The 25,647-nt window shown below is 42.0% G+C and overlaps 1 protein-coding gene across 1 annotated transcript; it reads left to right on the forward strand.

The window, feature by feature from the left end:
• Positions 1–895: 895 nt before the first annotated feature.
• kmt2bb (lysine (K)-specific methyltransferase 2Bb) lies at positions 896–25,647 on the forward strand. Its single transcript, XM_073486212.1, has 36 exons — positions 896–1,198; positions 2,740–2,818; positions 2,943–6,485; positions 6,595–6,764; positions 6,888–7,004; positions 7,265–7,451; positions 7,889–8,120; positions 8,210–8,277; positions 8,353–8,610; positions 8,777–8,883; positions 10,597–10,707; positions 11,066–11,179; positions 11,352–11,498; positions 11,581–11,673; positions 11,778–11,895; positions 12,001–12,114; positions 12,384–12,568; positions 12,775–12,876; positions 13,088–13,198; positions 13,347–13,423; positions 13,634–13,857; positions 13,957–14,060; positions 14,181–14,318; positions 14,501–14,659; positions 14,754–14,871; positions 14,972–15,050; positions 15,146–15,306; positions 15,408–15,575; positions 15,716–18,899; positions 19,762–19,862; positions 19,945–20,082; positions 20,260–20,512; positions 20,889–20,996; positions 21,243–21,326; positions 22,769–22,898; positions 23,016–25,647. Exons 1-36 carry the CDS (start codon positions 896–898, stop codon positions 23,289–23,291), a joined length of 11,661 nt encoding a protein of 3,886 aa, XP_073342313.1. The 3' UTR covers positions 23,292–25,647.

Genomic DNA, 25,647 nt, shown 5'->3' on the forward strand with positions numbered 1-25,647 from the left:
GATAAACAGGAGAAATTACCTAATCGTTTCCCATTCTGAACTCTCCTATTCCCAAGTTTTACTGTTCTAGCTGTGGGAAAGAATTATATGAATCTTATCTGATAAATCTCACCAATCTGCATGAAGGTCGTTAATTAAATAAATGAATCATTTAAAAGCTTTAGATAAAACGTCAATATTAATCCCATAATCATGACTTTATACCTCATAATTTCAACCTCTCTCATATCATTTTGTTTTTCTCCTCATGATTATGACTTTTATCTCACAGTTATGACTTATATCTCATTATTTCGACTTTTTAATCTCATAATTATGACTTTATACCTCATAATTTCAACTTCTATCCTGTAATTATGTTTTTTTCCTCATAATAATGAATTTATACCTCAAAATTATGACTTTCATCTCATAGTTATGACTTTCATCTCATAATGATGACTAATATCTCATTATTTCGACTTTTTATTTCATAATAATGACTTCATACTTCATAATTATGACTTTTCAGTTCATAAACTTTGAGTTTTTGAGTTTGAAGGGGTAGGCAAAAAAACCTAACCTGGACAACTCAGCCCCACAACAAGAGAGTAAAAGCATGGACAATAATAAGAAACACTTCCGCTGGCCATCATCAGCGGGATTAAGAGTAATAAAATAAAGCTGACTGATCTCTGTGGCTCAGTGGCAGTCTGAGATGTAATGCGTCTAAATTTCTGAATGGAGATTTGACGTACTATCACCACCAGAGGTCGACCCACTCTTTCCTCTGGAGACTCACGGAAAAAACTCACTTTCCCTTGCAGCATTGCGCCTCCCCCCTCCCATCTCGCGCCTTCCCTCTTGTCTCTCCTCGAACTGCTAGCCGTCGGTGTGTGTTGTTGTTGAAGCAATGATGGCGGCAGCGGGATGCGGATCAGCAACCGCGGCTGCCGTAGGAGGCCAAGGTGGAACCGCTACGGCCAGAGGTCGTTTCCCCGGTCGGCCTTGGTCGTCACGCAGTCGTTTGCGCTCCGAGAAGCGATGGCAACTCGGACGATCAGGCTTAGAAGCTGATGATGTGACTAACGGAGGGCCAAGGCCCGCAAACCTGGTTCTATCGTTAAACGAAGACCAGTCCCACTTACGCTTGCTTGGGATAGAGGCGAGCCACCAGACCCTTGGCCAGGCTGGATACAGCTCTAGTGGGAGTGAAGAGGTGAGGTCCCAAACCGAACCAGGAGTTAGTATCTTTATTTCATCTTTTCACATTTTGTGTGATCGTTGAATGTGTACGAATGAGTGCTGTCCACAGCAGTGTGACTGGTTAGTGCCATGGAGAAATGTCAACATCCCTTCGCTAGGCTAACGTTAACTTTAGCGTCAAGCTTGGTGAGCTAACCGTACATGCTAACGAGTGTTAGCACAGTGCAGCTTTCCATGACATTTAATGAACAGTCGCAACACAAAATACCACTTCAACAAAGCAGTAAAGCAGTTTAAGTTACATTAACACTGTTCCCCCACTTGTTGTCATGTAAATTAAAATATTTAAGGGTTAAAAAAAATACGAGTAGAAGATATATTTTTAAAAAGACAGTGAGTGAGTACGCCAATTTGTAAACAGGGATCGCAATTATTTCATGTATGGCCCGCTCGTTACCGGGCCAGAGTAGCAGCTAGCTAATGGTAGCGAACACAAAGAACGGGAAGGCTAGCGCCTGTGTACTCTACACAGCGGCTAACTGCTAACTGCTCTGCTTTCAGAAGCTGCCCAGATGCGGGCACAGTTGTCTGCCCTATTAGTTTTAATAAAACAGCACGTAGATATATAACAGGGTTGTATTTGTCTGCATGCGTTTATACATTCACATAGCCAAGTTTTAATTTAAGCTCGGTAGCTTTTCTGCAGACAGAAGTGACGCTTTCGGCTAATTGCTAGCTAATGTTACCAAGCACGACAGGTTTAAATGGTGGTGCAGAAGTGTGCCAAAGCCAGTTGCACCCTTGTTGTTAAAACTAAAAACACACTGCTAGTACACACGTAGGCTTTAATGCCTCGAGAATGAAGGCGTTCGCATGCTTGTGGGTCACAGCTGCGAGCATGAGGAAGAAGTACAGTACTTGGAGGGAATCGTAATTACAGACCCAGCTAACGTTATCCTTGTAGGTCGTGTAGGTGTTCGCTGCTTAGGAGTGATTTGCACAAAGGTTGTAGTGATCCGAGTTTGTATGAGGTGGTAAATGATGTAGATTACATGCAGCTGCACCATGAAAAGCTCAGGAAGAGTTTCCTCGAACAGCTAAATATATTTTTCGTTGTTAGTAATGCAGGTCCCATTCATGTTTAATGCATTACAACTCAGATGAGATGAATGAAAATATTTGGTTTGAATGCGGAAAAATGAAAGCAATTGTCCATTGTCTGTCATTGATATTATTGCTGTAAAGTCTTAATCAGATAACCTGTTTTTATTATTTGACATGTTGATCATATACGCTAAGACACCATTACATTGTTATGCTAGGCGCATTGATAAAATCTTAATTGTGCTGGACACAAATCCATTCCTCATAAGGGACATTCAGAGAGAGCTTCAGTGTACCCCATCTGCTTAGTGTGTGCAGTGGTAACTAAGGTCATGCTCTGGAGTTAAAAATTAATGCTTACATTTTTTTGTTTTTTGCTGATGGTTTGGGAGCCTCCAGCAGAGCGGTGTTTAGTTGCTGCAAGTGTTAATTGCCTTTATATTTCTTCAGGGAGATGACTTCAGAGGATTTGAAGCTGAGAGAAAAGGCTCCAAAGGAGGTGTATATTCACGACAAAACCCTTCCAAAGGTAAAGGCAAATATATTACTGCACCACAAAAACACATTTGATGTAATTTTTTGAAAAATGACAAATTAAAGTTTGAATTAAGCATGCAGCACAATTTAATTTAAAAAATCGTTTATTTTTGTAGGTGATGCTGTCAACACAAAGTCTAAACGACAAAGTGAGAAGCTACCGATTAAAACGCCAGCAGTGGAGGCAGCTATCACCCCACCTGATCCTGTAAAAGATGTCAAATCTTTGGAGGGAATACACAGCTTATCTCCTGAAACAGAGCCTGCAAAGGATTGCAGGAAAGGATCGAAAGGAAAAAACACTATGGATCGACAGTCGACAAAAAGTGGAGCCTCATCAGCAGCACCGAGGATTACTATAAAGTTGGTGGCCAAAAAGAAAATAAAAACCATCAAGGAGCCTAATAAAAAATCTGGGAAGAAGTTGAAGGTGAAAGGAATTCAGGATCAGCCTCAAGCCAAGGACATTCAGGGTGACCAGATTTCAAGTGCTCATGTCAAATTAAAAACTGAACCACATGAGGATAAACATGGCACAGAGGACAAGGGAGGGGGGACTGTACCTGCAAGAAGGCGTGGAAGGTCTGCTTCAAAGACGGAGCACGTCTGCCAGACGAGCGCCAAAGCTGTGGTTGATGACCAAAAATCAAAAGATCGAAAATCAGAGGATCTACTCAACACTGTAAAGGAGAGCGGGACGGTAGAGCCAAAAATGAATGCAAAAAAGTCAAAGCATAAGGAAAGTGTGACAGAGCAAAGTTCTGAAGTTAGTCAACAAGTGATACGAAGGAGCAACAGGGTCACTTGCCCACTCTCTAAAAAAGTCTCAGACAGTGCAGCTGAACCAGAAACTCTGAGTAAAAGTGATGCCCTTTTGGAGGAGTCAAAACCAGAGGTTTCGAAAACAGTGGAGGCAAAGCCATCCGTGAGAAGTGACAGGCGAAGGCAAAGCAAGAGGCTGAATAAGGATACCACGGCACCAGAAAACCACGGTCCATCACCCACAGAGACTGATAATTTGGCTGAACAATCCAGTGACAATTTGTCTTTGAAAAATGAGGAAATGAGGGTCCCAAGTTTAAAGTTGAAAAAGGTCAGAAACCCAAAATATGATGCACCACCCAGTGAGAAGAAGTCCACTCGAAAAAAGAAAGTGAAAAAATTTGTCTGGACCTTAACATTAGAGAAAGGAGTGACTCAGACACGGAGAGCAGAAAAAACTGTCAAAGTAATAGAGAAGACTTTGAGAGAAGTGGATCAGTCCACTTCTTGTGACACCAGTGTCAGCAAAAGTTTGAAGGGGGTGGATAAACAATCTAATCTGGATAACTCGGCCCCACAAGAGAGTAAAAGCATGGACCAAAATGAGACGGATTCCCAAAACACGGCTGAAGTGTCATTTGAGGAGAAGTCCACTTTACAGGTGGAAGTTGAAGTGCAACACATAAATGAAACACCTCCACAAGAAAGTACAAAAACGGATTGTGGCAAAGTCCCACCTCTTCAGATCAAAAAGGTCTCCTCTCCTGGTAAACACAAAAGCTCAAAGCCCTCCTTTTTAATTCAGCAAGTTAGTCCTGTGCCTGAAAAGAAAGATGATGTTCCAAAAGATCTCATTGAAGTTACTGAGGATAAGTCATCATGTCCGGATACTGAAGTCACACCAACTAGGAGACTAAGGAGGAGAACATCAAGCTTAGATTCACCACAGACAAAGTCTGTCAGTCAGAAGCCAGTGACCAACCAGAAACGGAGGTTAAGAGCGAGTCCCAAGGTTGAAGAAACTCCGCAGGTGCATGCTGAAGATTCTTCTCAGGCGTCAACTGAAGATTCCAGCTCAAACGGTCTTCCTAAAAACTCCTGTCAGGTTTTGGCTGACGAGCCCTCACAGGCGATCAGTGTACACTCCTCTGAAGTTCCAGAGAACGATTCCTCAAAGATCGCTGGCGATCCCCTACAGGTGCCAGATGAAGTTTCTCAGCAGAAGGTGGAGAATGAGGTCGAACTACAGATCGAAGAGGCCAAACCAGTGCCTGTGCCTTCCAAACCTAGAAGATGTAGAAATAATAAATTGGGGAAAAAGAGGTCCGTTCAGAGAAAGAAGGCTGTTGTCTCTCCTGAAACTGCTGTCAACACAGAGTTGGCTACAGCTGAAGCTACTATCACAGAGGCTGTGCTGAAGGAAGATACTCAGCCTTTAGTAACAGAGGTAGCTCAGTCAGAAACAAAAGACTGCACACAGCCTGAGGCCAAACAGGACACTGTGTCAGTGGAAGAAGAGCAGATACAGCCACCGGTAAAAGAGGAAACGGACATTCAGTTGATAGATAGTCAGCAATCGGTAGTGTCAGAAAGTCAAGTCAGTGATCCAAAAACACCGTGCCTACAAAAGAAATCTCTCAAAAAAATAAAAAAGAGGCGTAAAAGTTTGATTGGGCAGCGTCCGAAACACAGGCACAGGAGCAGAGATGGGAAGTTTGCTCCACTTAAATATTCTGAAAATAGTCCGAAACCCGTTGAGGAGGAGTGTGACATCTCCACCCCATTGGCAGCTACCACACTGGCCCCAAGCTCCAAACTTATTGGTATTCAGAAAAAGTACAAAAAGAAACAGGCAGGTCTTCAACTGTTTGGGACTAAAAGGCCAAAACCGCAAGCTAAAATCATTTCCCAGCTGATAGAAATAGGGCTTGAGAAAGATAGTTTGAAGCAGGAAGAAACAGACACACTGGTCGATGGGGCGCAAGCAGATGTTGTAGATGCCCAGCCTGGAAAATCAAAGTTTGTAAAAAACATCAAGCACTTCATTATGCCTGTTGTAAGTGCCAGATCCTCACGAGTGATCAAGACCCCGCAAAGGTTTATGGATGACGCTGGAATGTCGGTGTTGCCTCGAAGAAACTCTCCAAAGAAGGGTCTACAACTGGGCTTGCCAATGCGTCCAGGAAAGAGGCGAGATGAAGGGACAGGCAGAGCAATATCTCCTATCCTGCCAGTTGACGAGGAGGACATACTGAGTGAAGCTCAGTTGGATGTTGATCTGTTTTCAGCTCAGGACCTCGATGAGAACCTCGATATAGCTGAAAACTTATTCTCTGAGAGAAAAAGTGGCAAAATTGAGAAGAAGTCTCTTCTGAAGAACTCTAACTTCAAGTGGCATGTGCCAGAAGAGTCAAGCGAGGAAGTGTATACACTGGACAAATCTCCAGAGAGCAAATGTGAGGATCTGTTTTTATCTACACCAGTCGATAAGCCCACAGAACTATCTACTGACCTACTGGATGCACAGAAAAGGAAAAGTTCCCCAAAGTTTAACAAACAAGCAGCTCACCTCAAGATTTATCAAAGGCTAAAGAAGGCACACATGGGACTTCCCAAGAGCAAAAACACAGCAGAGATGGATTGTATAAGTAAACCTCCTCAGCCTCCTGTTGATTTAGCGGAAGGACTCGATGATGAGGCCATGAGCATAAGCCTTAGGCAGCGGAATACAACAGCAGAGAAGGACAAATCCAAGCTCAAGATTGAAGACCTCGATTCTCCTGGAGTGGTGAGAAAAGTTTCTGTGTGCGTTAGGACTTTGAACTCCAAGTCCCATGTGTTTCAGCACGGTAAAGAGGAGGACTTAGCAGGGCAAGCGACGGCCCAACTTCACTCAGGTAAGCAGAATGATTGAAAATCATCACATTCATTAATACTTGGCAAACAACATTTGTTTTCCTACTTACTGTGGACCAAATATTGTCATATATTACTTTATATCCACAGGAGAGCTGCAGCCACAACAGAACTCAGGCGATTATCTTGGATCTGTGGAGAAGGGAGCTTCACAAAGAGCACGCCTCACTGGTGCAAATAAAAGAATGTTCAATCTCCTCAGGAAAGCCAAGGTCCAGCTCATTAAGATCGACCAGCAGAAACAGCTTAAGTCGTCAGGGGTACGATCACGATCACCACAAGCGCAAGTTCTCTGTCATTATTAGATAAATATGATGTAATAGCAGCTGTCGTAGATGAGCAAAACTGTATTGATATCTTGTTTTTGCCTGTTACCCCTGTAGCTGTTATCTGGCCCGACTGGCGCCAGGTCTCGAGATGTGACCTCTAAGAGAAGGAGGAAGCAGAGGGTTCAGCTTGATGCTGATGTTCCAGTCAAGACCGAACCACCACAAGGACAAGTAAGTGCGCAAATCCAAAGGCCCAAGGCAGAAATTGGTTCAACTTAAAATCTTGTTTCTGTCTCTGGGTTCACCAGTCTTAGTTGTTGTTTATTTAACCCTCTGCTGTAGTTGAAACATAGCAAAAGAAAACTTCTTCTGTTCTGTTGTACTGCACTGAAATATATGACAAATTATTCAGATCTGAAAAAAACAGCCCATGTTCAATTCCAGCCCCATGTACATCATTGCTTCTATCCTGATTGGACTTTTTTGTCCAGCCGCAGCTCTTCTCCCCGCTGTGCCAGGAGTTCCGTAGAGCAGGAGGTCCGCGTATCAAGCATGTGTGTCGTGCTGCCTCTGTGGTGCTGGGGCAGCCTCGAGCTTTAGTGCCAGATGACATTCCCAGGCTTAGCGCCTTGCCTCTTCATGAAAGAACTGGCATTTCCCCTTCAGACAACACTAAAGGTGAGTGTAAACTGATTGGCAGAATTATCTGGATTTGCTTTCTTTAGACATTGAATTTCGAATTACTTGAAAGTGATGACTTTATGGCAGCAGCTGTAGCTTCTCAATCCTGGCAGAGGATGGAGAAATTAGATTATTTATTTTTTTGCAAACAGAAGCATTGAATCAGAGTAATTTATGATTAACCCGTCAGTATATGTCCATCAGCTTATCTATGATGTTTCTGAACTCGTATTTTTATCCCTTTATTTGTGGAAGGCAAACAAATATTTGATTATATATACTTAGAAAAGTTTTAATAGACAATATATTAGTTACTGAGTGTGAGTCCAAATCATATTTCTGCAACCAAATTATCTGCTACTGCGACCGCATCCTGAAACGTGAATAATCAACTACTTAACTGACCTACGGATGAATGTGTGTTGTTGTTGCAGATGTCGGGTCTCCCTCTGAATCAGACAGTCCTGGGCTGTCAGATCCAAAGGTCACCAAGGTCAAGAAGCCGTCGAATTTTGTGAAACGGAAAGGACTCGGGCCATTTGGTTATCGCTCTCGAAGGTGCGGTGTATGCAAAGGCTGCAACCACGAGGACGACTGCGGCAAATGCATGAACTGCCTCGACAAACCCAAATTTGGTGGTCCCAATACCAAACGGCAGTGTTGTGTGTAAGTTGACCGATACTTGATTCTTAGTCGTAGTGGAGCTCATCAGAGTGTTAAAAAATGATTAATGTTTTTTTTCCTTTCACCACAAGGTATAAGAGATGTGATCAAATTGAAGAGAGAAAAGCACGCAGACTGAGTGGAAGAACTGCACCAAAAGGTAATTTCTGTTGCTGCAGTACGGACATTCGTTCGTTCGTTACATGTCAGTTAAATGCCACTCCTTTCTTTTTAGGTGCCTCTAAGCGACGGCGGTCCTCTCTCAGCGGGGGTCATTCGAGCAATGACGAAGGGAACGAGGGTGCTGCGGACTCGCCATCTGGTCTCCATGGTGACAGCCACAGTCCGTCTGTAAGGAAGCAGCCGAAGCGCGTTGTGAAACCCCGCGTCTACTTTGATCTGGTGGACTACGACTCCGATCTAGATGACAAAGCTTTCCAGAGTTCTGCCTCGCCAGCCAGGAAAAGGGGTGCTGGACCCCGTTTCAGTGATGGTAAATTAACATTCAGGAACCTGATGAGATAGATGCTCAATACGTTATGAGTATTTTTATCCTCAACACCACAGATGATACGCATCTGCTGACATATAATATAGAGCTGTAGTCTTTGTGATGTGCCTTGTTATCTCTATAAGTTTTTTTTTTCTGTCGTCTAAAGACTTTGTGTCACTGGATGGATTCCTTGGAGACATTTCCGATGATGAAGTCAGGCATCGAAAGTCCAGTTCACATCGTGTACCAAGTAGTCGACGTAAACCTGAGAAGGTAAGTAATTCTGAATTTTATCAACAAAGCTTGTATTTGTGGCCGTTTTGTTTAGTGTTTGATAAGGCTGTGCAGCATTTTCAACAAGGTCTGCTGGCCAGCTCTGGCACACTGTTGATTGATCCAAATTATTACATATTGTCACAATCCTGTGACACCAACCTGCCAGTTTTGTCTCTGAGAACATGCCAGATACAGTGTCGCTGTTATCCTGCCAGTTTTTGGCTCCTTCATTCCTTCCTGTTCCTTTACGCAAATCCAGGACATGCTGTCCATTTCTGCAGTTTTATTTTTTCCCCAAATAAGGCACTGGTAGCTGTCGGTTCTAATTCTTGTTCAGCCACTCCTCAACTAAGGTGTATAACACTGTGGTGCCTTTCCAACATCCATTCAATCTAACTACATTGTCTACTACAATCTGTACTCAACGGCTATGGCTAATGTGTTCACAGCCATTTCCACATGGGACATGTAGTAAACTTGAGCTTGATTTATGGTGGTGTGTTAAGGGGTTTCTTCATAGTTACTGAGCCACACTAGCTGTGCCATAGGCTAACATGCACTTCCTCAAAAATGTAAGTACATGTCATAGCTGTAGTGGTTACAGCAGTGCCACATGGAGACCACAAGAGCTGTGATTGGTCATCATGTGCTGCTTGTGTTTTCTCCTAAAAGTTTGATTTTTCATGAAGTTAAAGAAAGACTCTAGACACTCTTTTGAGTAACACACATCTAGCAAAAAATCTCCCCTGCAAATCCAATAATTACTGAGACCAAAATAATATGACTGAACATAAACATGTCAATTATGTAGCAGTAATCACACATTCAGTAATGAGACAGAGGAAAAGAGATGTTAACTGGATGTAACTTTAGTTCTAGAAGTACGTCATGGCCCAATGTTATTCCATATTAGTAAAAATATAGAAATATCGATAAATATCAGCACTGAATACTTCAATGCTTATTTTCCACATCGATGCTGATGCCAGCTGTGCTTTCTCGCTCTCCCTCCTCTCCAACAGCAAGTCAGCACACACACCACTGCAGTGCCCACATAGTTCTGCCGCCTCACACGCACTTCCTTCAAATGCTGTTGTGCTTATCACACAGTACACAAGCCACAGTACCAAAACATGTTATAGAATATCAATATTTTTCAAGGCATGGTATCAAAGTAATCTAAATTTCGGTATCATGACAACACTATTACAACACTACGTACCACAAAGTGAGTGAAGGCATGTAAAAACAGTTACTGTTTGAAATGTTATTAAAGCACAATATGGCCAGATCAAGAACAATGCATCCGTCTAGTGTTGCTGTGCCACTATCGACAGGTGAGCTATAAGTCTAAACCTATGCTGTAGATATCCACAGTGGAACTTTAAACCCCTTGCATCAAACATAAATAAATCCACTATATCCACTAAGCAGCAGGTTAGTGCTGAGTAATCCATGGCCCACACGGAAATATCTTTCTTTTTAACTTCCAGCTTTGCACAATGTAATGTGACACTTTTTTAATGAGATCACAAAAGACACAGCAGCAAAACTTCGAGTCCTGATATTCTGGCCCAACTGCTCATGTTTGTAATTGCATTCTGTGGATGTTTCATGTGTACACAAGGTATCCATAATGCTTATGAGAGTTTGTATTTAAAAGCAAATGTGTCCATTACTGCCCACATTCATGTTTTGGTTGTTTCCCAGGGTCCTTTGGAGCAGACTCCTCCCAGCGTCCTGGCTGCCCTGGCCCATGGATTTGAGCAGAGAGAAGTCGAGTGTTCGAAACCTACTCACAAAATCAGGGTCGACTTCAAGGTAGGTCACTTGTTACAGTACATCACATGGATTAGAATATAAAAACAGCTTATATATGATGAATGATGATCAGTGGTTAATGTCAATAGTGTAATAATAGAGTTGCACATATCTTAAATTATTGCCATTGCAGTTGTTATTTTTGTCCACTAGAGGTCCCTGTTGATTTTTTTATTGCAAAATGGATGTACAGCCTGTAAATACTGTGATCATGATGTAAAGGATTACATATGTATCTGTTTTGTTTTCCTAATGTTATTGGTCAACAGACATACTCTAGTATTTTGTTGGTAACTGCAGTGAGCAGGCTTTTTATCAGCTGTTAATATTGTTGTGTACATGGTATGTTTGTTTTCAGGAGGATTGTAATTTGGAGAATGTCTGGAATATGGGTGGTTTGAGTATATTAACCTCTGCACCACTCATGCCACCCTATGTCTGCTTCCTTTGTGCCAGTAAAGGGCAACATGAGGTAACTACTTGATACATTTTGCTCTGTTTAATGGAAATAGTCCATGATCACATGATCCATGTGTGTCGCTAGTGACTGACAATGTTTTACCAGCAAGTGGAGATAAAAAGACAGTAAATCTCATCATCAGGAATTTTGAAATTCAAATGTTTTTGTGATTTTCTTTTTCCAGATGCTGTATTGCCAAGTATGCTGTGAGCCTTTCCACCAGTTTTGCCTTGATCCAGCGGAGCGCCCCTCTGAGGAAAACAAGGAAAACTGGTGCTGTCGCCGCTGCAAGTTTTGCCATGTGTGCGGCAGAAAAAACAAGCAGTCAAAGGTACAGCGGCTTTACTCCATTTTACTTCTTAGTGTTAATGCAGTTCAATCTTTAAGCTTTACACTTTTCATGTCTCCCTCAGCCATTGTTGGAGTGTGAACGATGCCAGAACTGTTATCATGCTTCCTGTCTGGGACCCAACTATCCAAAACAAAACAAGAAGAGGAAAGCTTGGGTAGGTTCACGCTTCTTTAAAACTCATGTATGTTCACTAGAAGCATTCTGAGGTTGGAGTACATTGATTGCTGCGCTGGCCCTAATACAGTGGTTTGTGTGCAGGTCTGTATGACATGCATCAGGTGTAAAAGTTGTAGTGTCACACCGGGGAAGAGTTGGGACACTGACTGGAACCACGACAAAGGACTTTGTCCAGATTGTTCAAAACTGTATGAGCTAGGTGAGTATTTAACCTACAGTACATTTGCTCAACTCAAAGCTCTTTTATAATCTACCAACATCACTGATCTATGTTGAGGCTAATCTCTTCTTTTCTTCTCATAAGGTAACTACTGTCCAATCTGCTTCAAGTGCTATGAGGATAATGACTATGACAGTCAGATGATGCAATGTGGCACCTGTAACCACTGGGTGCATGCCAAGTGTGAGGATCTAACAGGTGATTTTTATTCTCTATCTTTCTGAGGATGAAAGTAGTAAGTAGTAACCATTAACGCTGAAGCTGTGTCAAACTTAATTAAATTATGAAGTGTAAGGTCGCAGGTGTATTAAGGTTTATTTGCATAACTTAAAGTAAAGGGAATAAAAAGGTTGTACTAAGGATACTTACTTCCTATTATTTTCTAGGCGTGCATACAAAGCCCTGCTTCATGTAGCAGGGGCACATGTAGTGCTTTTCACTAAACCATTCCTGGAAACTAATTTCAGATGAGCTGTACGAGATCCTGTCCAGCCTGCCCGAGAGTGTGGTGTATTCCTGTCGGCCGTGCAGTGTGACCCAGCCCAGTGCCTGGAGAGAGCTGCTCTACATTGAGCTCAGGGCTGGGGTGGAAAAGGTGTTGGCCTGCTTGCTTTCCTCCACCCTCACCCAGCATCTTGTTACCTGCTCACAGGTAGGAGACTCAACCTTCTTAATGAATTAAATGTTCAATGATGTGACAAATAAGACAGTTACATGATGTGTTAATGTTAGAGTGCTTGCAAAACTTAAATTTCATTAGATGCCTTTAGAAGAATGCCTTACTGCTCATTTATATTAATCTAACTTTTGTGTAAATACTGATGTGGGGTGTCAATTATGGTTTGGTTTCTGCTGCAGTGTGAGAAATCGGTTGATCCCGACAGTGGGATCGAAGGACAACCAGCCTGTGACCTCCGAGCTGTAGGCAAGAAGTTTGACAAAGGCCTTTATACCACATTGGTGAGTACACAATCTCTCCTTTCTTTGTGTTGGGTTTTGGACTGTTGGTTGGACAAAAGTAGCAATTCGAAGACGTCACTTTGGTCTCTGGGAATTTTAATGAGCATTTTTACGCATTTTTTGACATTTCATAGTTGAAATGATTAATTGAGTTATTGAAACTAAGATATACAGCCTAATTGATGATTGAAATTATTTTTTTGTTTTACAGAAAATGTTCCATGAAGATGTGGTTCAGGTGGTGCGAAAGAGGCTTGAGCAAGAGGAGGATCTTCCAGAGGAGCAGAGACCCACTGCCCTGGCTCGCTCTTACTACTTAAAGGTGCTGTATAAACAAAAAAAGTAGCACTCAGATTACTGAGAATTGTCTGTAAACATTTTTCCTACTGTAAAAGTGATGCTATGTAATAGTTTGTAGGAATGCAGGTGAGTTAGCATTTATAAGTGACTGATGTAATTTTTCTCTTTAGCTCCTCGAGGAAGTATTTAATTGGTTCAACAGCCAAGACCCAAAGGTGTGGAACCCTTGTACCAAAGACTTGCCCATGTGAGTAATGGTTTCCATTTACTACTTTGTATACAAATGGTAATCAACTTGAATATTACTCTGTGCATATATGGCAGGTTAGTCCTTCATCATAATTATCAATTTGGTGTAGTGTATAACTACTCATTTACATGTATGAAAGTTGCAAGCACTGTACAGTTTTTAAAGAAATATTGATTTGCTTTTAAACTCTTGAACTTTTTTAAATAGGGGGATGCTGTCCAGTGCTGTTCATCCTCCTACAATGGAGCATGTTTATGCCCAGTGGCAGGAGAGAGAGGAGCTCTTGTCCATGGCTCCGCTGGGGCTCCTGCAGGAGGACAATGGACAAAGCTTAGATTTAAAGGAAGAGGAGGCAGTTTCTCCACTGTCTGGGGAGCCAACAAGCCGAAACCACTTCAAAACCAGCAGGGCTGTCAGGCTCAAATTCAAAGGTAATGCTGTCAGGGGAGATGATAAAAAAATGTTTAAAAAAAAAAAAAAAAAAAAGATCTTTTGCATTGTTAAAGTCTTTTATCTATGTTTATATATAGGGAAAAGGGGGCGGCTTTCAAAAGCTGATTTTGACACTGGATGGTCTAAGGATGATGAGAGACAGTGCTCTTTGTGCCAAAAATATGGAGACCTCAAACCTAATGTAAGTGATGCATTAAACATTACATTTTGAATACCCAATTCAGAGGGTAAACTGATTGTAAATACTGTGCATATGGCAATGATTGTTCCTCACAAATTACTTCATGTTGTTGGTCCATAGGAAGCAGGCAGGTTGCTGTTCTTGGGTCAGAATGAGTGGGCACATGTCAACTGCTGTCTGTGGTCAGCTGAGGTGTTTGAGGAAGATAATGGCTCTCTACTTCATGTACACAGTGCTGTCACAAGGGGCCGCCTGATGGTTAGTTGTTAATTTATCTTTAAATGGATTTATCTGTCAGTTTAATACTGTGTAGTCCCACACAATCTCACTGTCAAACTAAATAGATATTGATTTTTTCAAGAGTGAAACAAATAGCAATAGATCGTAAACAAATACACATTGCTGTAATTGACTGCTTTTCCTTTATTACCCCCTCTTAGCGGTGTGAACGCTGCAACCAGACCGGTGCCACAGTGGGCTGCTGCCTGACATCTTGTCAAAGCAACTATCACTTCATGTGTGCCCGCTCCCGTCACTGTGTGTTCCAGGATGATAAGAAGGTCTACTGCTACAAACACCGGCATCTCATCAGTGGCACTGTAAGTTCTGCTCATCCATCTTGTCTCTTACTGTATCAGTTTAAAGGTTTGAAATTCTGGGATTTATTATGACTCCTCTTCCTTTGTTCTACAGATGATAACTGGTCAAGAATTCGAAGTAAACCGCAGAGTGTACGTGGATTTTGAGGGCATTAGCCTCCGTAGAAAGTTCTTGACCGGACTGGAACCAGAATTAATCAACGTGATGATTGGTAAGCTCCTTTCTTTTAGGTAGTTTCCCAATCACTCTAACATTTACTAATATGAGCTTATGATTTACTAATAATTGTTATCCACATTGTCACTACACAGGTTCCTTACAGATAGACAGACTGGGTGTGCTGACAGAACTTTCAGCCAGCAAAGGACAACTGTATCCTGTGGGTTTTCAGTAAGTTGTGTTTATCTTTTCAAACATGTTAAATAAACAAGTCATGTTTGCAACATGGATGAAGGACTTTTAAAACTTTGTTTTTCCTTCCTAAGGTGCTCTCGTTGGTACTGGAGTACAGTAAATCCATTGCGCCGGTGCAAATACACATGTACAGTCCGGGAGGTCCGACCCGTTCTCCCTGAGAAGCCTGTGGAGGAGATGCCTAACCAAGGAGACAATCACACGATTGCTCACAGCCCTTGTCCACTCCCCGGTGCGTATTTTACTCCTGAAAAACTGCAGTACAACAGGAAGTGAGTTAATATAAATTGATAGACACTAATGGTTTCACAAACTGTTTTTATAAATCTTTAGAGTCTGAAGCCCAAGAGACTGATATAACAGAACCTCAACCCCCAATGGACGAAACCTTTGTCCCTGGACCTCCCCTCAAGTCAGATCTCGGTGCAAGGCCAAAGATTCCCAGCTATCCTCAAGCCAGGCGACCAGCTGGAGGGATGTCCCGACCTCTGCCATCCCCAGGTAAAATATATAACATTTATTTATCATAACATTTTGGGGATTTTGGGTACAATTATTTAAATTCACTAATGAAAAAATATGTTGATCAAATGAAAAGCACAAAAGTCTAAAGCTGTGGATTCATTTTGATTTCTTCATAGGGCTAACCCAGCTGAAACCCCACCACATATTAACCATAAGCGATCTGGAGGACACTCGACGAGTTCGTCGCCACAACCCACACTCACAGACAACAGGCCCCCGCAGTCACATGCCCCCACCTCCTCTGGGCCCTCTGACTGGACCGATCACCCTCCGTGCCGGAAAATCCTCCGTTCCAACTTCCCCACTGTTTCCACTCGGTGCTTCAGACAACCTGATAAATTCTCCAACAACCCGCCCAGTCGGAGGCAGAAGTGCTTCCTCAGTCCGATGCCCTGGGAACACAATGACTCATTGTACTTCATCTTTCTTTCCCCAGTCTACCTGGCAGGATAGTGCGGGCAGCTTTCCCTCTCCAAGTCTGTCTTTCTCTCCATCTGTACAACATCTACCCAGACATCGCTTGTCATTTGATCTCAGCCAGTCAGACTCAGTCGAGGTGCCGCATAACTTCTTAGCTTCACCAGAACCTGAGGATGTCTCTCCAGCAAATGGTACATCACCACAGGGGGACTTAGACCAACAGAAGGGTGAGGAAGAATTTCCCTATAGTTCATTTCACAAAGATCCCAGCTTGAGTCTCGGCCAAGAGATGAGGGCAGAGCTGGAGATTGAAGAGACACTCCTGAATGAAGGTGTGGCAATGAACTGTGAGGGTCAGATAGTGGTGGAAGGTGATGATCAGGAGGAATTTTGGGGAAGAACCCAAGAGGTAAACAAGAGGAAGACCCTTGTTGCCAACCTGCCACGGTCTGCAGCCTCAGCCAGGGATGACTTGGGCAGCACCTCCTCTGATGATGATATGGAGCACTATTTTGACTTCTCGCGGACAATAGTTAGCTGTCCTTCATCAAAAGATCGTTCCAAGTCTCCCTCCTCCCCTTCCTCACGGCCTATGGCTCAGCTCGATGGTGTAGACGACGGTACAGAGAGTGATGCAAGTATAGTGAACAACGATGGTCAGAAAGTTGAGGGTTCTAGTCGAGCTCAGATGCCAGCCAAAAACCTAAACATTAAAAATGTCCCTGAATCTGAAACTGCAAACAACACACAGGCAGTTCAGAGTCTGTTCCCTGAAGCATCATCCAAGGATAAGCACACAGATTCGTCATCAGTCACCCTCTCAGTTGCCAGCAGAAGACCTACAGATAGTTCAACTCCTGATCCGCCTAAATCGTGTGATGCCAATCCATCAAAGAAGGACAATATGGGATCTATTTCTCCACACATTTCCAGAAACTCTCCACTCAAAGAGCAAAGCTCTGACACTCCTTTGTTAAATCAGGAGACTGTGCTTCCTACTCCAGTTCATGATGCTCTGCCTAACTTACTCACAAAGGTGCCTGAGATCTCTTATTCAGAGGACTTACTCCAGAGTTCCAGTTTAGGTTTTGCCTCTGGAACACCTCTTCTTCTTGAGAGATGTGACACAAGTCCACATTTAACTGAGATGGTTCCTTTGCTGGAAGGCACGCAGTCTGAAGCTCGTAAACCCCTGAACTCAGAGCCTGACAGCAGCCACTTTGTATCATCAACTGAGGGGTCTACTGTGTTGATGAACCATGCAACAGCTGAGGCAATGGATCCCTCGTTAGCAAATTCTGCTAATAACAGTCAGGGTACTCTGCTGGATCTTCTTCAGCCCTCCCCCTTAATGTCGACGGATGTGCCGAACTCCTCTCAAGGCCTTGTAGACCCCCTGCAGATGTATTCCTGTTTACCAGGTTTCAGTCAGCCTCCCCTAACAAGTATCACACTTCAGCCAGTAACCTCCTCACAAGATGTTACAACCTTCTCATCCATGGAGCCTTTGTCTACTAAACTAACCACACTCAGTCCTGTCGAGGATGTGACGCAAACACTGCTAAACGTGGCCCCTCAAAACGATCCAGTGTTATCAGCTACGTCAGGCACTTGTCTCCCAGCAGGAACTAGTGGAACAATCACTCTACCCATCTACTCCACACAAACACAGCCAGCGGGTTCAACAGCTGTTACCATTGTTTCTTCCTCTGCACCAATATCATCTCTTTCTGGACTGACAACACAGTGTTCAGCTGCTCCAACAACAGTCCACACCACCTCAGCCCCTGTGATCGTAAATGGTTACAGCTCTTCATCCGTGCAGAAGGAAGCTACATCTGGCCACACAATCTCCATCAACTTTTCTACACCCAGGCCAGCTTTAGAACCCCAACACCCAGTGGTTCCCCAGGCTTTACCTGGGCATGCCATTCTGACTGTGAAGGAGGTTGGCGGTCCAAATGTGGATCCTACACCACATGTCCTGCTGGTGAACCGTCTTGGGCAGATCTTTGTGAAGAACCCAGAAAGTAACACTTTTCAGCTGCCCACTCCCACCTCCCCCTCTTACAACTGTGTCACACAGATCGCCAGCCTTTTGCAAAGCAATGCATTGTCAGCCACACTAGCAGCAGCTGGTAATATGACTGCTCCCCCTGCCGTGGCCAACATAGCAACAGCAGCTCCTCCAACGGTTACACCCACAGCTCAGAATCCAACCACAATTACACAGCTGCTCACTCACAATAACAATGGGGCAGTGGCATCAGTTAATGTGAAGAAGCCAAGGAAGACTGCAAAAACATCAAAAGATGAAACTGTTCCAGAGTCGAAAAAATCTAAGAAAAAGAAGGAGTCAAGTGCATCCAAAAAATCCAAGTCCTCCAAGGCCTCAGGGCAACCTGCTCCATCAGCTGAGAATCCTCCCATGACTCCTGCTGAAAGTGCTCAAGCAATTATCAACCAAGCCATGGCGAGTAACTACACCCCCAAGTGGAGTGGGCTTCGAACGCTAAGCCCTTCCTCACTGGTTTTGCCACCTGGCCTACTAATTGAACCGGAACCCCCAGCATTGCCTCGCTCTCCATCACCAACACCAGCTCCCCCTCCGGCTCCAGCTCCGGCTCCTGCACCCCGCCCTCGTACCCACGTCCGGATGAAGAGAGTGTCTTCGCTTTCAGACCGTATCGTCACAAAGAAGTGTAAAGTTGACTTCATACAACCGGAGCCCATCATCGAGGAGGAGGAGCGCCGCAGGCCTACCTTTGCAAGCATCTCCAGCAGGGCGTCCGGAGTGCGCATAAAGACCCCAACAGTGAAAGGAGTGCTGAACCTGGACGAGTTAAAGGAGGAGCATATAAGCGATACTGATAGCTCAGGGTAAGATTTAATTTGTCTTAAATAGAGCTGCAACTGATGATTCTTTTTTCTTTTTTTTAAAGCAACATTATGTATTATTTTGTCTGATTTGGCACACTGTTTCCAAATGCAACACCACGGTTGTAAATACAAATCCCAGGTCTTTAACAATTTGTCAGGCGTGATGTAGCTGCCAACTACAAACAAAACTCATTACTTCATAACAATGTTATGTGTTGAAAACTTGTATCTTGAAGTAAACATTTTGTAACGCTGTGATCCTACCCTCACTGAAGTTACATAGTGCAGAAACAAGTTATGGGGGGGCGGAGTGACTGAGACAGATGCACCATTCACCCTATTACGAGAGACAGTACCATCGAAATTATTTTGAAGCTTTTATTTTAAGGTAAAAAAGTTAAATAATGTTGCTTCAATTGACACAGAAAAGCAGCAAATTAGCACATTTGAGAGGCAGGAAAATCAAATATTAACTAACTAACCCATTATCACTAACTTCGATCAGGTAATAGGCTAATTGACTAGTTGTTGCAGCTTTAATCTTAACTATGAGATGTAACCTGCTGAAAAGGAGCTAACATAAGAAGTAAAAAAATTTGGGGTTAATGTTAATGTACACACTCCAATGACAAGTTATGCTGTTTTTTCCGTGATTTCATTAAAGCTTTCACTTGATTTATGAATTACATATTTAAATTTTGGGATTATGAGACAATTGCAGCATCAGTGTTCACTTTGTGGGTCCTGGAAACAGTAAATTGTATTAACATTGAGTGCATTTGGTGACCAATGGAAGAAAATTAATTTTGTGTTTAAAAAAAAATCTGATTTTAGAAAAACTTCTGTTTCTTATCTCTCTCAGATCAGAGCCTTGGGATTATATGTCTCGGGGCGAACAAGGCAAACCACATGCTTGGGAACCAGTGGGACACAGCACCCTGACTGACTGGAAGAAATACTCTGGTATTCTTGAGTTTAAACTGCTTAATTTAATGATTGCTGTGGATTGAAAAATATTTGAGCTCAACAAATTGTGTTTCGTTAGGCGCCGATTCTACTTCAGATGAAGAACCACCACCATCTGACGAGGATGAGGAATGTCACACAAGCAGAGAGCAGCCACACTTGAAATTTGAGATAACCAGCGATGATGGTTTCAGCGTAGAGGCAGACAGTATTGAGGGTAAGGCTAATACTTCATACAAAATATTTCTCACAAATGCCCTTTAATAATGCGACAGTCTCAGAAACAATGACATTTCTCAAAATAATGAAATTAGTTTCATGATATTGTAATTTTGTCCCCACTTTTGTTCAGTGCATTCTTATTATGACACCTAATTCTCAATTCTCCCTTCAGTGGCTTGGAAAGCAGTGATAGACGGGGTGCAGGAGGCACGAGCAATAGCAAGGTTGAGACCTCTGACCTTTCAGAGGATCACTGGTGCCCGTATGCTGGGTCTGGTCCATGACGCTGTTTTGTTCTTGTTGGAGCAACTTCAAGGAGCCCATCGCTGTCAACGGCACACCTTCCGTTTCTTCAAACAGTTCAGCCAGGAGGACGATCTTCCCGTCAATCCCAGTGGCTGTGCGCGCTCTGAGCTGTACCTTAGGTATGTAGACCAATTACTGTTACACTAATGAATCTTAAATATATCAAGCTGTTCTGGTTAACATGTCTAGTGGTAAATTGTAGTGTTTTCAACATCAGTATTATCCTTAATGAGCACACAGAAATGACAGTCGAGATGGGCACAGAAATCATTTTGATACATTTTCATTCTCTTATTAGTTCTTCTTATGGATCTTGAGTCTTTACTGAATCTATTATCTAATCTGTTTTCTGTAGTACAGGTGATAGAGGATGAAAATGATAAATTGAGATGTTTTAACTAATTTTTGATTTTAGTTTTTCACTTTTTAAATGAGTTGATTAATGTGTCCATACCCCTCTAGACCTGATACCATTTTCTCTTTTTTTCCTAACAGGAAGTCCACATTTGACATCTTTAACTTCCTGGCTTCTCAGCATAGACAGCTTCCTGACATTGGGCCTTACGATGATGAGGAAGATGAGGTTCTTTTGAAGTCCACAAGGTCAGGCTTCACACAGTTGTAGATGTTTCCTGGGTTAAATGTTGTCTTAATACTTCAAAAAGCACTTTTCTGTTTCATTCTAAAAAAGAAAAATTCTCAACAGTTTTACTAAATTAACAACCTACTTCTGAGTCATTTTGTTTCTGCAATTTTGGTATTGAAACTATAGTTGTCTATATATATTTTTTTTAAATATTTAAACCATTCAGGCCATTTTGTTGAATCATTGTCTGCTCTCTCTCTCAGACGGGCCACTAGTTTGGAGTTGCCCATGGCCATGCGCTTCAGACATCTGGAAAGGACTTCCAAGGAGGCTGTTGGCGTGTACAGGTCAGCACAGAACTACATTTGCAAATTATATGTAATGCTTAAAAACTATCAGCACAACAATGTTGGGTTTGTAACTTCTTCGATGGGCACAATTAAATTATAAAACACATTGTGAATTTTCTAAACAGACATTTTGTGACGGTTGTGTCCAAAGTGACTCAAAAAAGAAGTTGCAATTAGCAGTCTTTTTGGAACGTTGTGGTGACAAAAGCACCTCAGTGCAAGACGGTTTTAATCAAAGAGAGAGGGGAAAGCTGTACATTTAAAACTGCTGCAATTTTTTATTTTCAGTTCTACACATCAGTGTTTTAGCTCATCTAGCCTTCTTAAGAATGGAAGACAGCAATTGTCAGACTTACATAGTGTGTAAGACAGGTGTTTCAAATCAATAAGTCTACAGACCAATCAGTATGAAAATACAATCCACAGAGATGCAATTCATAGCCAAGACTACATTTGGGAAGGTAGTGGTATTTATGAAAAATAGAAAAACAGTTTAAAATATATAATGTATTCTGTTCACATACTAGTAATTTACATGAATTTCACATGCAAAGATTTTTTAAATGAAACCTGCACCTGTGTGAGTGTGAATGTTTTAATCTGAATCTGGTTAAGCATCAGATAACACATGACAGTATGAGTTCTGTCCATTGAAATATAGCTCTAGTTCCATCTATAGGTGAAGTGCAGAATTCAAGTGCACATGTCATCTACATTTAATTGCAACTGCAGTGCATTCAAGATTTATGGCAGTTTATATTGAAAGCGCAACTCCCGCAGGAGCTGATGAGTAACATTCTGGAAGCGATCCAAATTCGTCATCAAAACAATTTGGGGGAAATCTGTGGGTGGAGTAGTGGAAAAAAATGTACTGTAGATGATCGAACCAAGGTATTGTATAAAAACAATGACAGATTTAACAAGCGACATGTAAAAAGTGTACAGCCATCACTTTTCATCATCCTTGTTTAATGAAGCCAGCATGATTACCTTGTTTTTTGCACATGCCTCTGGAATCTCTGAATGACTATAGACTTCTATTGTACAGATGGTGCAGTTAACTTACAACAGCTGTTTCCCACATGTGCCATTACTTGCGGTTGCAGAAAATAGATAAAACAACTTTGAAAAAGGACAAAGAGTCTACTGTGTTTGCAGTTCTGGTGGTTGTAGTTGGGCAGAAACATTTTTGACCAGTATCAAAAAATCTAAAACAATTTTTTTTACTATATTTATTAGATATGATATATTGGTTGGTGTGCTAGCCCACTGTTTGGGATTTTATTAATTCAATGATGGAATCCCTTTTTTTCCCCCCACTGTCGTTTGCTAGAATGAATCGAGTTAATAATCACATGATCACTGTTGGCCTCTTGAGCATCCAGAAAAATAAACATGTCTGACCTAACCAGTACTGACTTTTGGTGTCTCTGTTGCAGGTCTGCCATCCATGGGCGTGGTCTTTTCTGCAAGAGGAACATTGAAGCAGGGGAGATGGTTATTGAGTATGCAGGCATCGTCATTCGCGCAGTGCTCACTGATAAAAGGGAGAAGTACTACGACGGCAAGGTAGGTTGGGTTTCTGTTTCTGTGATCGTTTTCATTCAGATGTAGGTCAGTTATTGAGGGCTAAAGTTGAGAAAGGTCAAAGGATGTATCAATAGCTTTCAATTTTTGCCTTTGCAGGGTATTGGCTGTTACATGTTCCGCATTGATGACTTTGATGTGGTGGATGCAACCATGCACGGCAACGCAGCAAGATTCATCAACCACTCCTGTGAACCCAACTGCTACTCGCGAGTGATCAACGTGGAAGGCCGGAAGCACATCGTCATCTTTGCTCTTCGAAAGATCTACAGAGGGGAGGAGCTGACTTATGACTACAAGTTCCCCATTGAAGACGCCAGCAACAAACTCAATTGTAACTGTGGGGCTCGGCGCTGTCGCCGTTTCCTCAACTGAGGCATCCCTCGTATGGAAAGGAGAGGATCCTGTTTACTAGTAAGCCTTAACTTAAGGTGGCACTGGATTGGGCTTGGGGAGGCTGCGGGCAGTCCGCACAGCAGGGGAATTAGCCACTATGAGACCGGTCAGGAATATTTGGCGGTTCAGAAATGATATGTGGACATTTTATCGATTGGAGTAGAAGAAGAAGAAGAAGAACCTGCACAGAAAATGCATTAACTTTCTGAAAAGTTTCTTGCCTGATATAAGTTCACAAGGTACTTCTGCCTGTGAAGAGTTCAGATGTACAGCTGGCACAGCGGTTCATATTGTTGAGGAAGTGGTTTAGGTGTACAAGACAACTGACTTTTAAACCAGATGTTCAAAACGTAGGGGTTTCCTGGATCAGTATGGATGACACCAACAGAATTTCTTCACACGTCAAGCCTTATCTGTTTGAATCATGTTTGTGGGGTGGGTGGTATATCTGTCTATAGTACACTTGTAATCATGCTCCATCCTCCAGTGATGGGTACATAATAGCCCCATCCGTGCAGTGGTGAAGTCAGTTCTTGAGCCATACATTTACCCAAACCTTTATTTGTGTGTTTTATCTTACATTTAACACTTCACACGTTGTTAATATTTGTTCTTTTTAGACTTTTTTCTTTTTGTGAATAACAAAACAAACATGGTGCTAAGCTTTCAAAGGTCTTTAAAGTCATTAGTTGGACTAAGAGGTCCTGCAAATCAGGAATTGTTTAGCTGTTGATTCACCCTGCTGAGACCATTTCTCTTAAATTTATGCACTCAAGCAGTACTCTTATCGTCATTGGAATACAAAGTGTCTGCTAAGTTTCACACTTTAGATCATACATCTGCTGTTTTTCACCTGCTCTTTCCATTTTGAGTTTAAAGTAGGTTATTGCCATGTAACGGTTTCAGTCAGTGTCATATTTATAAAGACAGAAACATGTCTTTTAAGACGTGCTTTTTTTTTCTTGATGTACAGTGTATGTAGCAAACACTACCCAAGCCAAAAGTGAAGAGTTGTGGTGAATATCAGTTTTTTAAATATATATTTTATTACTCTCATGGCAGATGCTCAATACCTATTGCAATAAGACTTTGCTGCCCTACAGTTGCACATAAATAACCATCAAACATACAAACTATTGTCATCATTGTGAAACTCGTTACAGTTTATCTCTTAATCAGGGAGAGCACTGGTATAAAGCATAGCCACTGAGTGTGTGTGTATTCAGCTCCTGCACCAGGCTTGTTGAGACTTTGTAGATGTTGCTGTTGCAGAGAACATTGAGTCTAAAGTGGAGCTGAGAATGCACTCAGCACCTTAAAATAATGTTTAATGTTGTTCTTAGTCGATGTTCAGCGCTGTCATTGATGAGGCTTATCTAATTCACACACTGTTCAAATTGGTAGTTCTATTTATTCGTGTTTAGATTTCTATTTTTAATGGTTAAAGGTTGTGCTTTGTATAAACGGTGGCAGTCTAGTGTATTAGGAGACCTCCCCCATTTGTATCTTTTTTTTTTTTTTGTTTACGAATGATGTCCTTTTTGTTTCAGTAATTTACTTGAATTTTCTTTTGGGGCAGTTGTGTCATGCATTTAAGCCTTTATGACAGAAATTGTTCTAAAGCAGGTATTTTTAAAGAATCATTTTTATTTTATTTTTTGTTATGGTAGATTAACTGACGTCTTAGAATCAGCCACAGGAGTAAAGTGAGCACTGTTTGCCTCCCCAAGCCCATGATCATATGTTTATTTTCCCCCCCAACCTTTTTCTTTTCAGACTTATTAGAGCAAATTTCCATCATGTTTTGTCCTGATTTTATTCCCCCTTTTCCTTCTTGCATGTCCAATCACTGGGATGGAGCCCAGATTAACTTGTGTCAATCACCTATCTGACAACAAGAGCAGAGTCACTCCCAACTCCTTGCAAGGATTCTACCTCAGCTGTTTATACAGATGTTTGGGAATACTGATGCAAAAAGAGAGGATGATAATTTAAGTGTAGGTTGGTTTTAATGTCCTGCAGAGCTGGTGTGTGTGTGTGTGTGTGTATGTATGTATGTGTGTGTGTGTGTGTGTGTGCGTGTCATGTTGTGTGTATGTTTGCAATGAAGGATGCAAAGCACTAGTCAAAACCTTAAGTTATCATGACCATCTCTCCCAGAATCTGTTAAGAAAGCTGTATGTTATATATACACATATATAAAAATAAATATATATATATAAATATATAGTAGGGTTATTTTAAAGTAAGTGTAAAAGACATACAAATGAGAAAATATGTGATCTTTAAATTTACGTCTTTGTTACCATGTACAAATAAACCTTGAGTTTGTAAA

The sequence above is a fragment of the Pagrus major genome, chromosome 17 (genome assembly GCF_040436345.1).
Source record: "Pagrus major chromosome 17, Pma_NU_1.0".
In the NCBI taxonomy this organism is placed as follows: domain Eukaryota; kingdom Metazoa; phylum Chordata; class Actinopteri; order Spariformes; family Sparidae; genus Pagrus; species Pagrus major.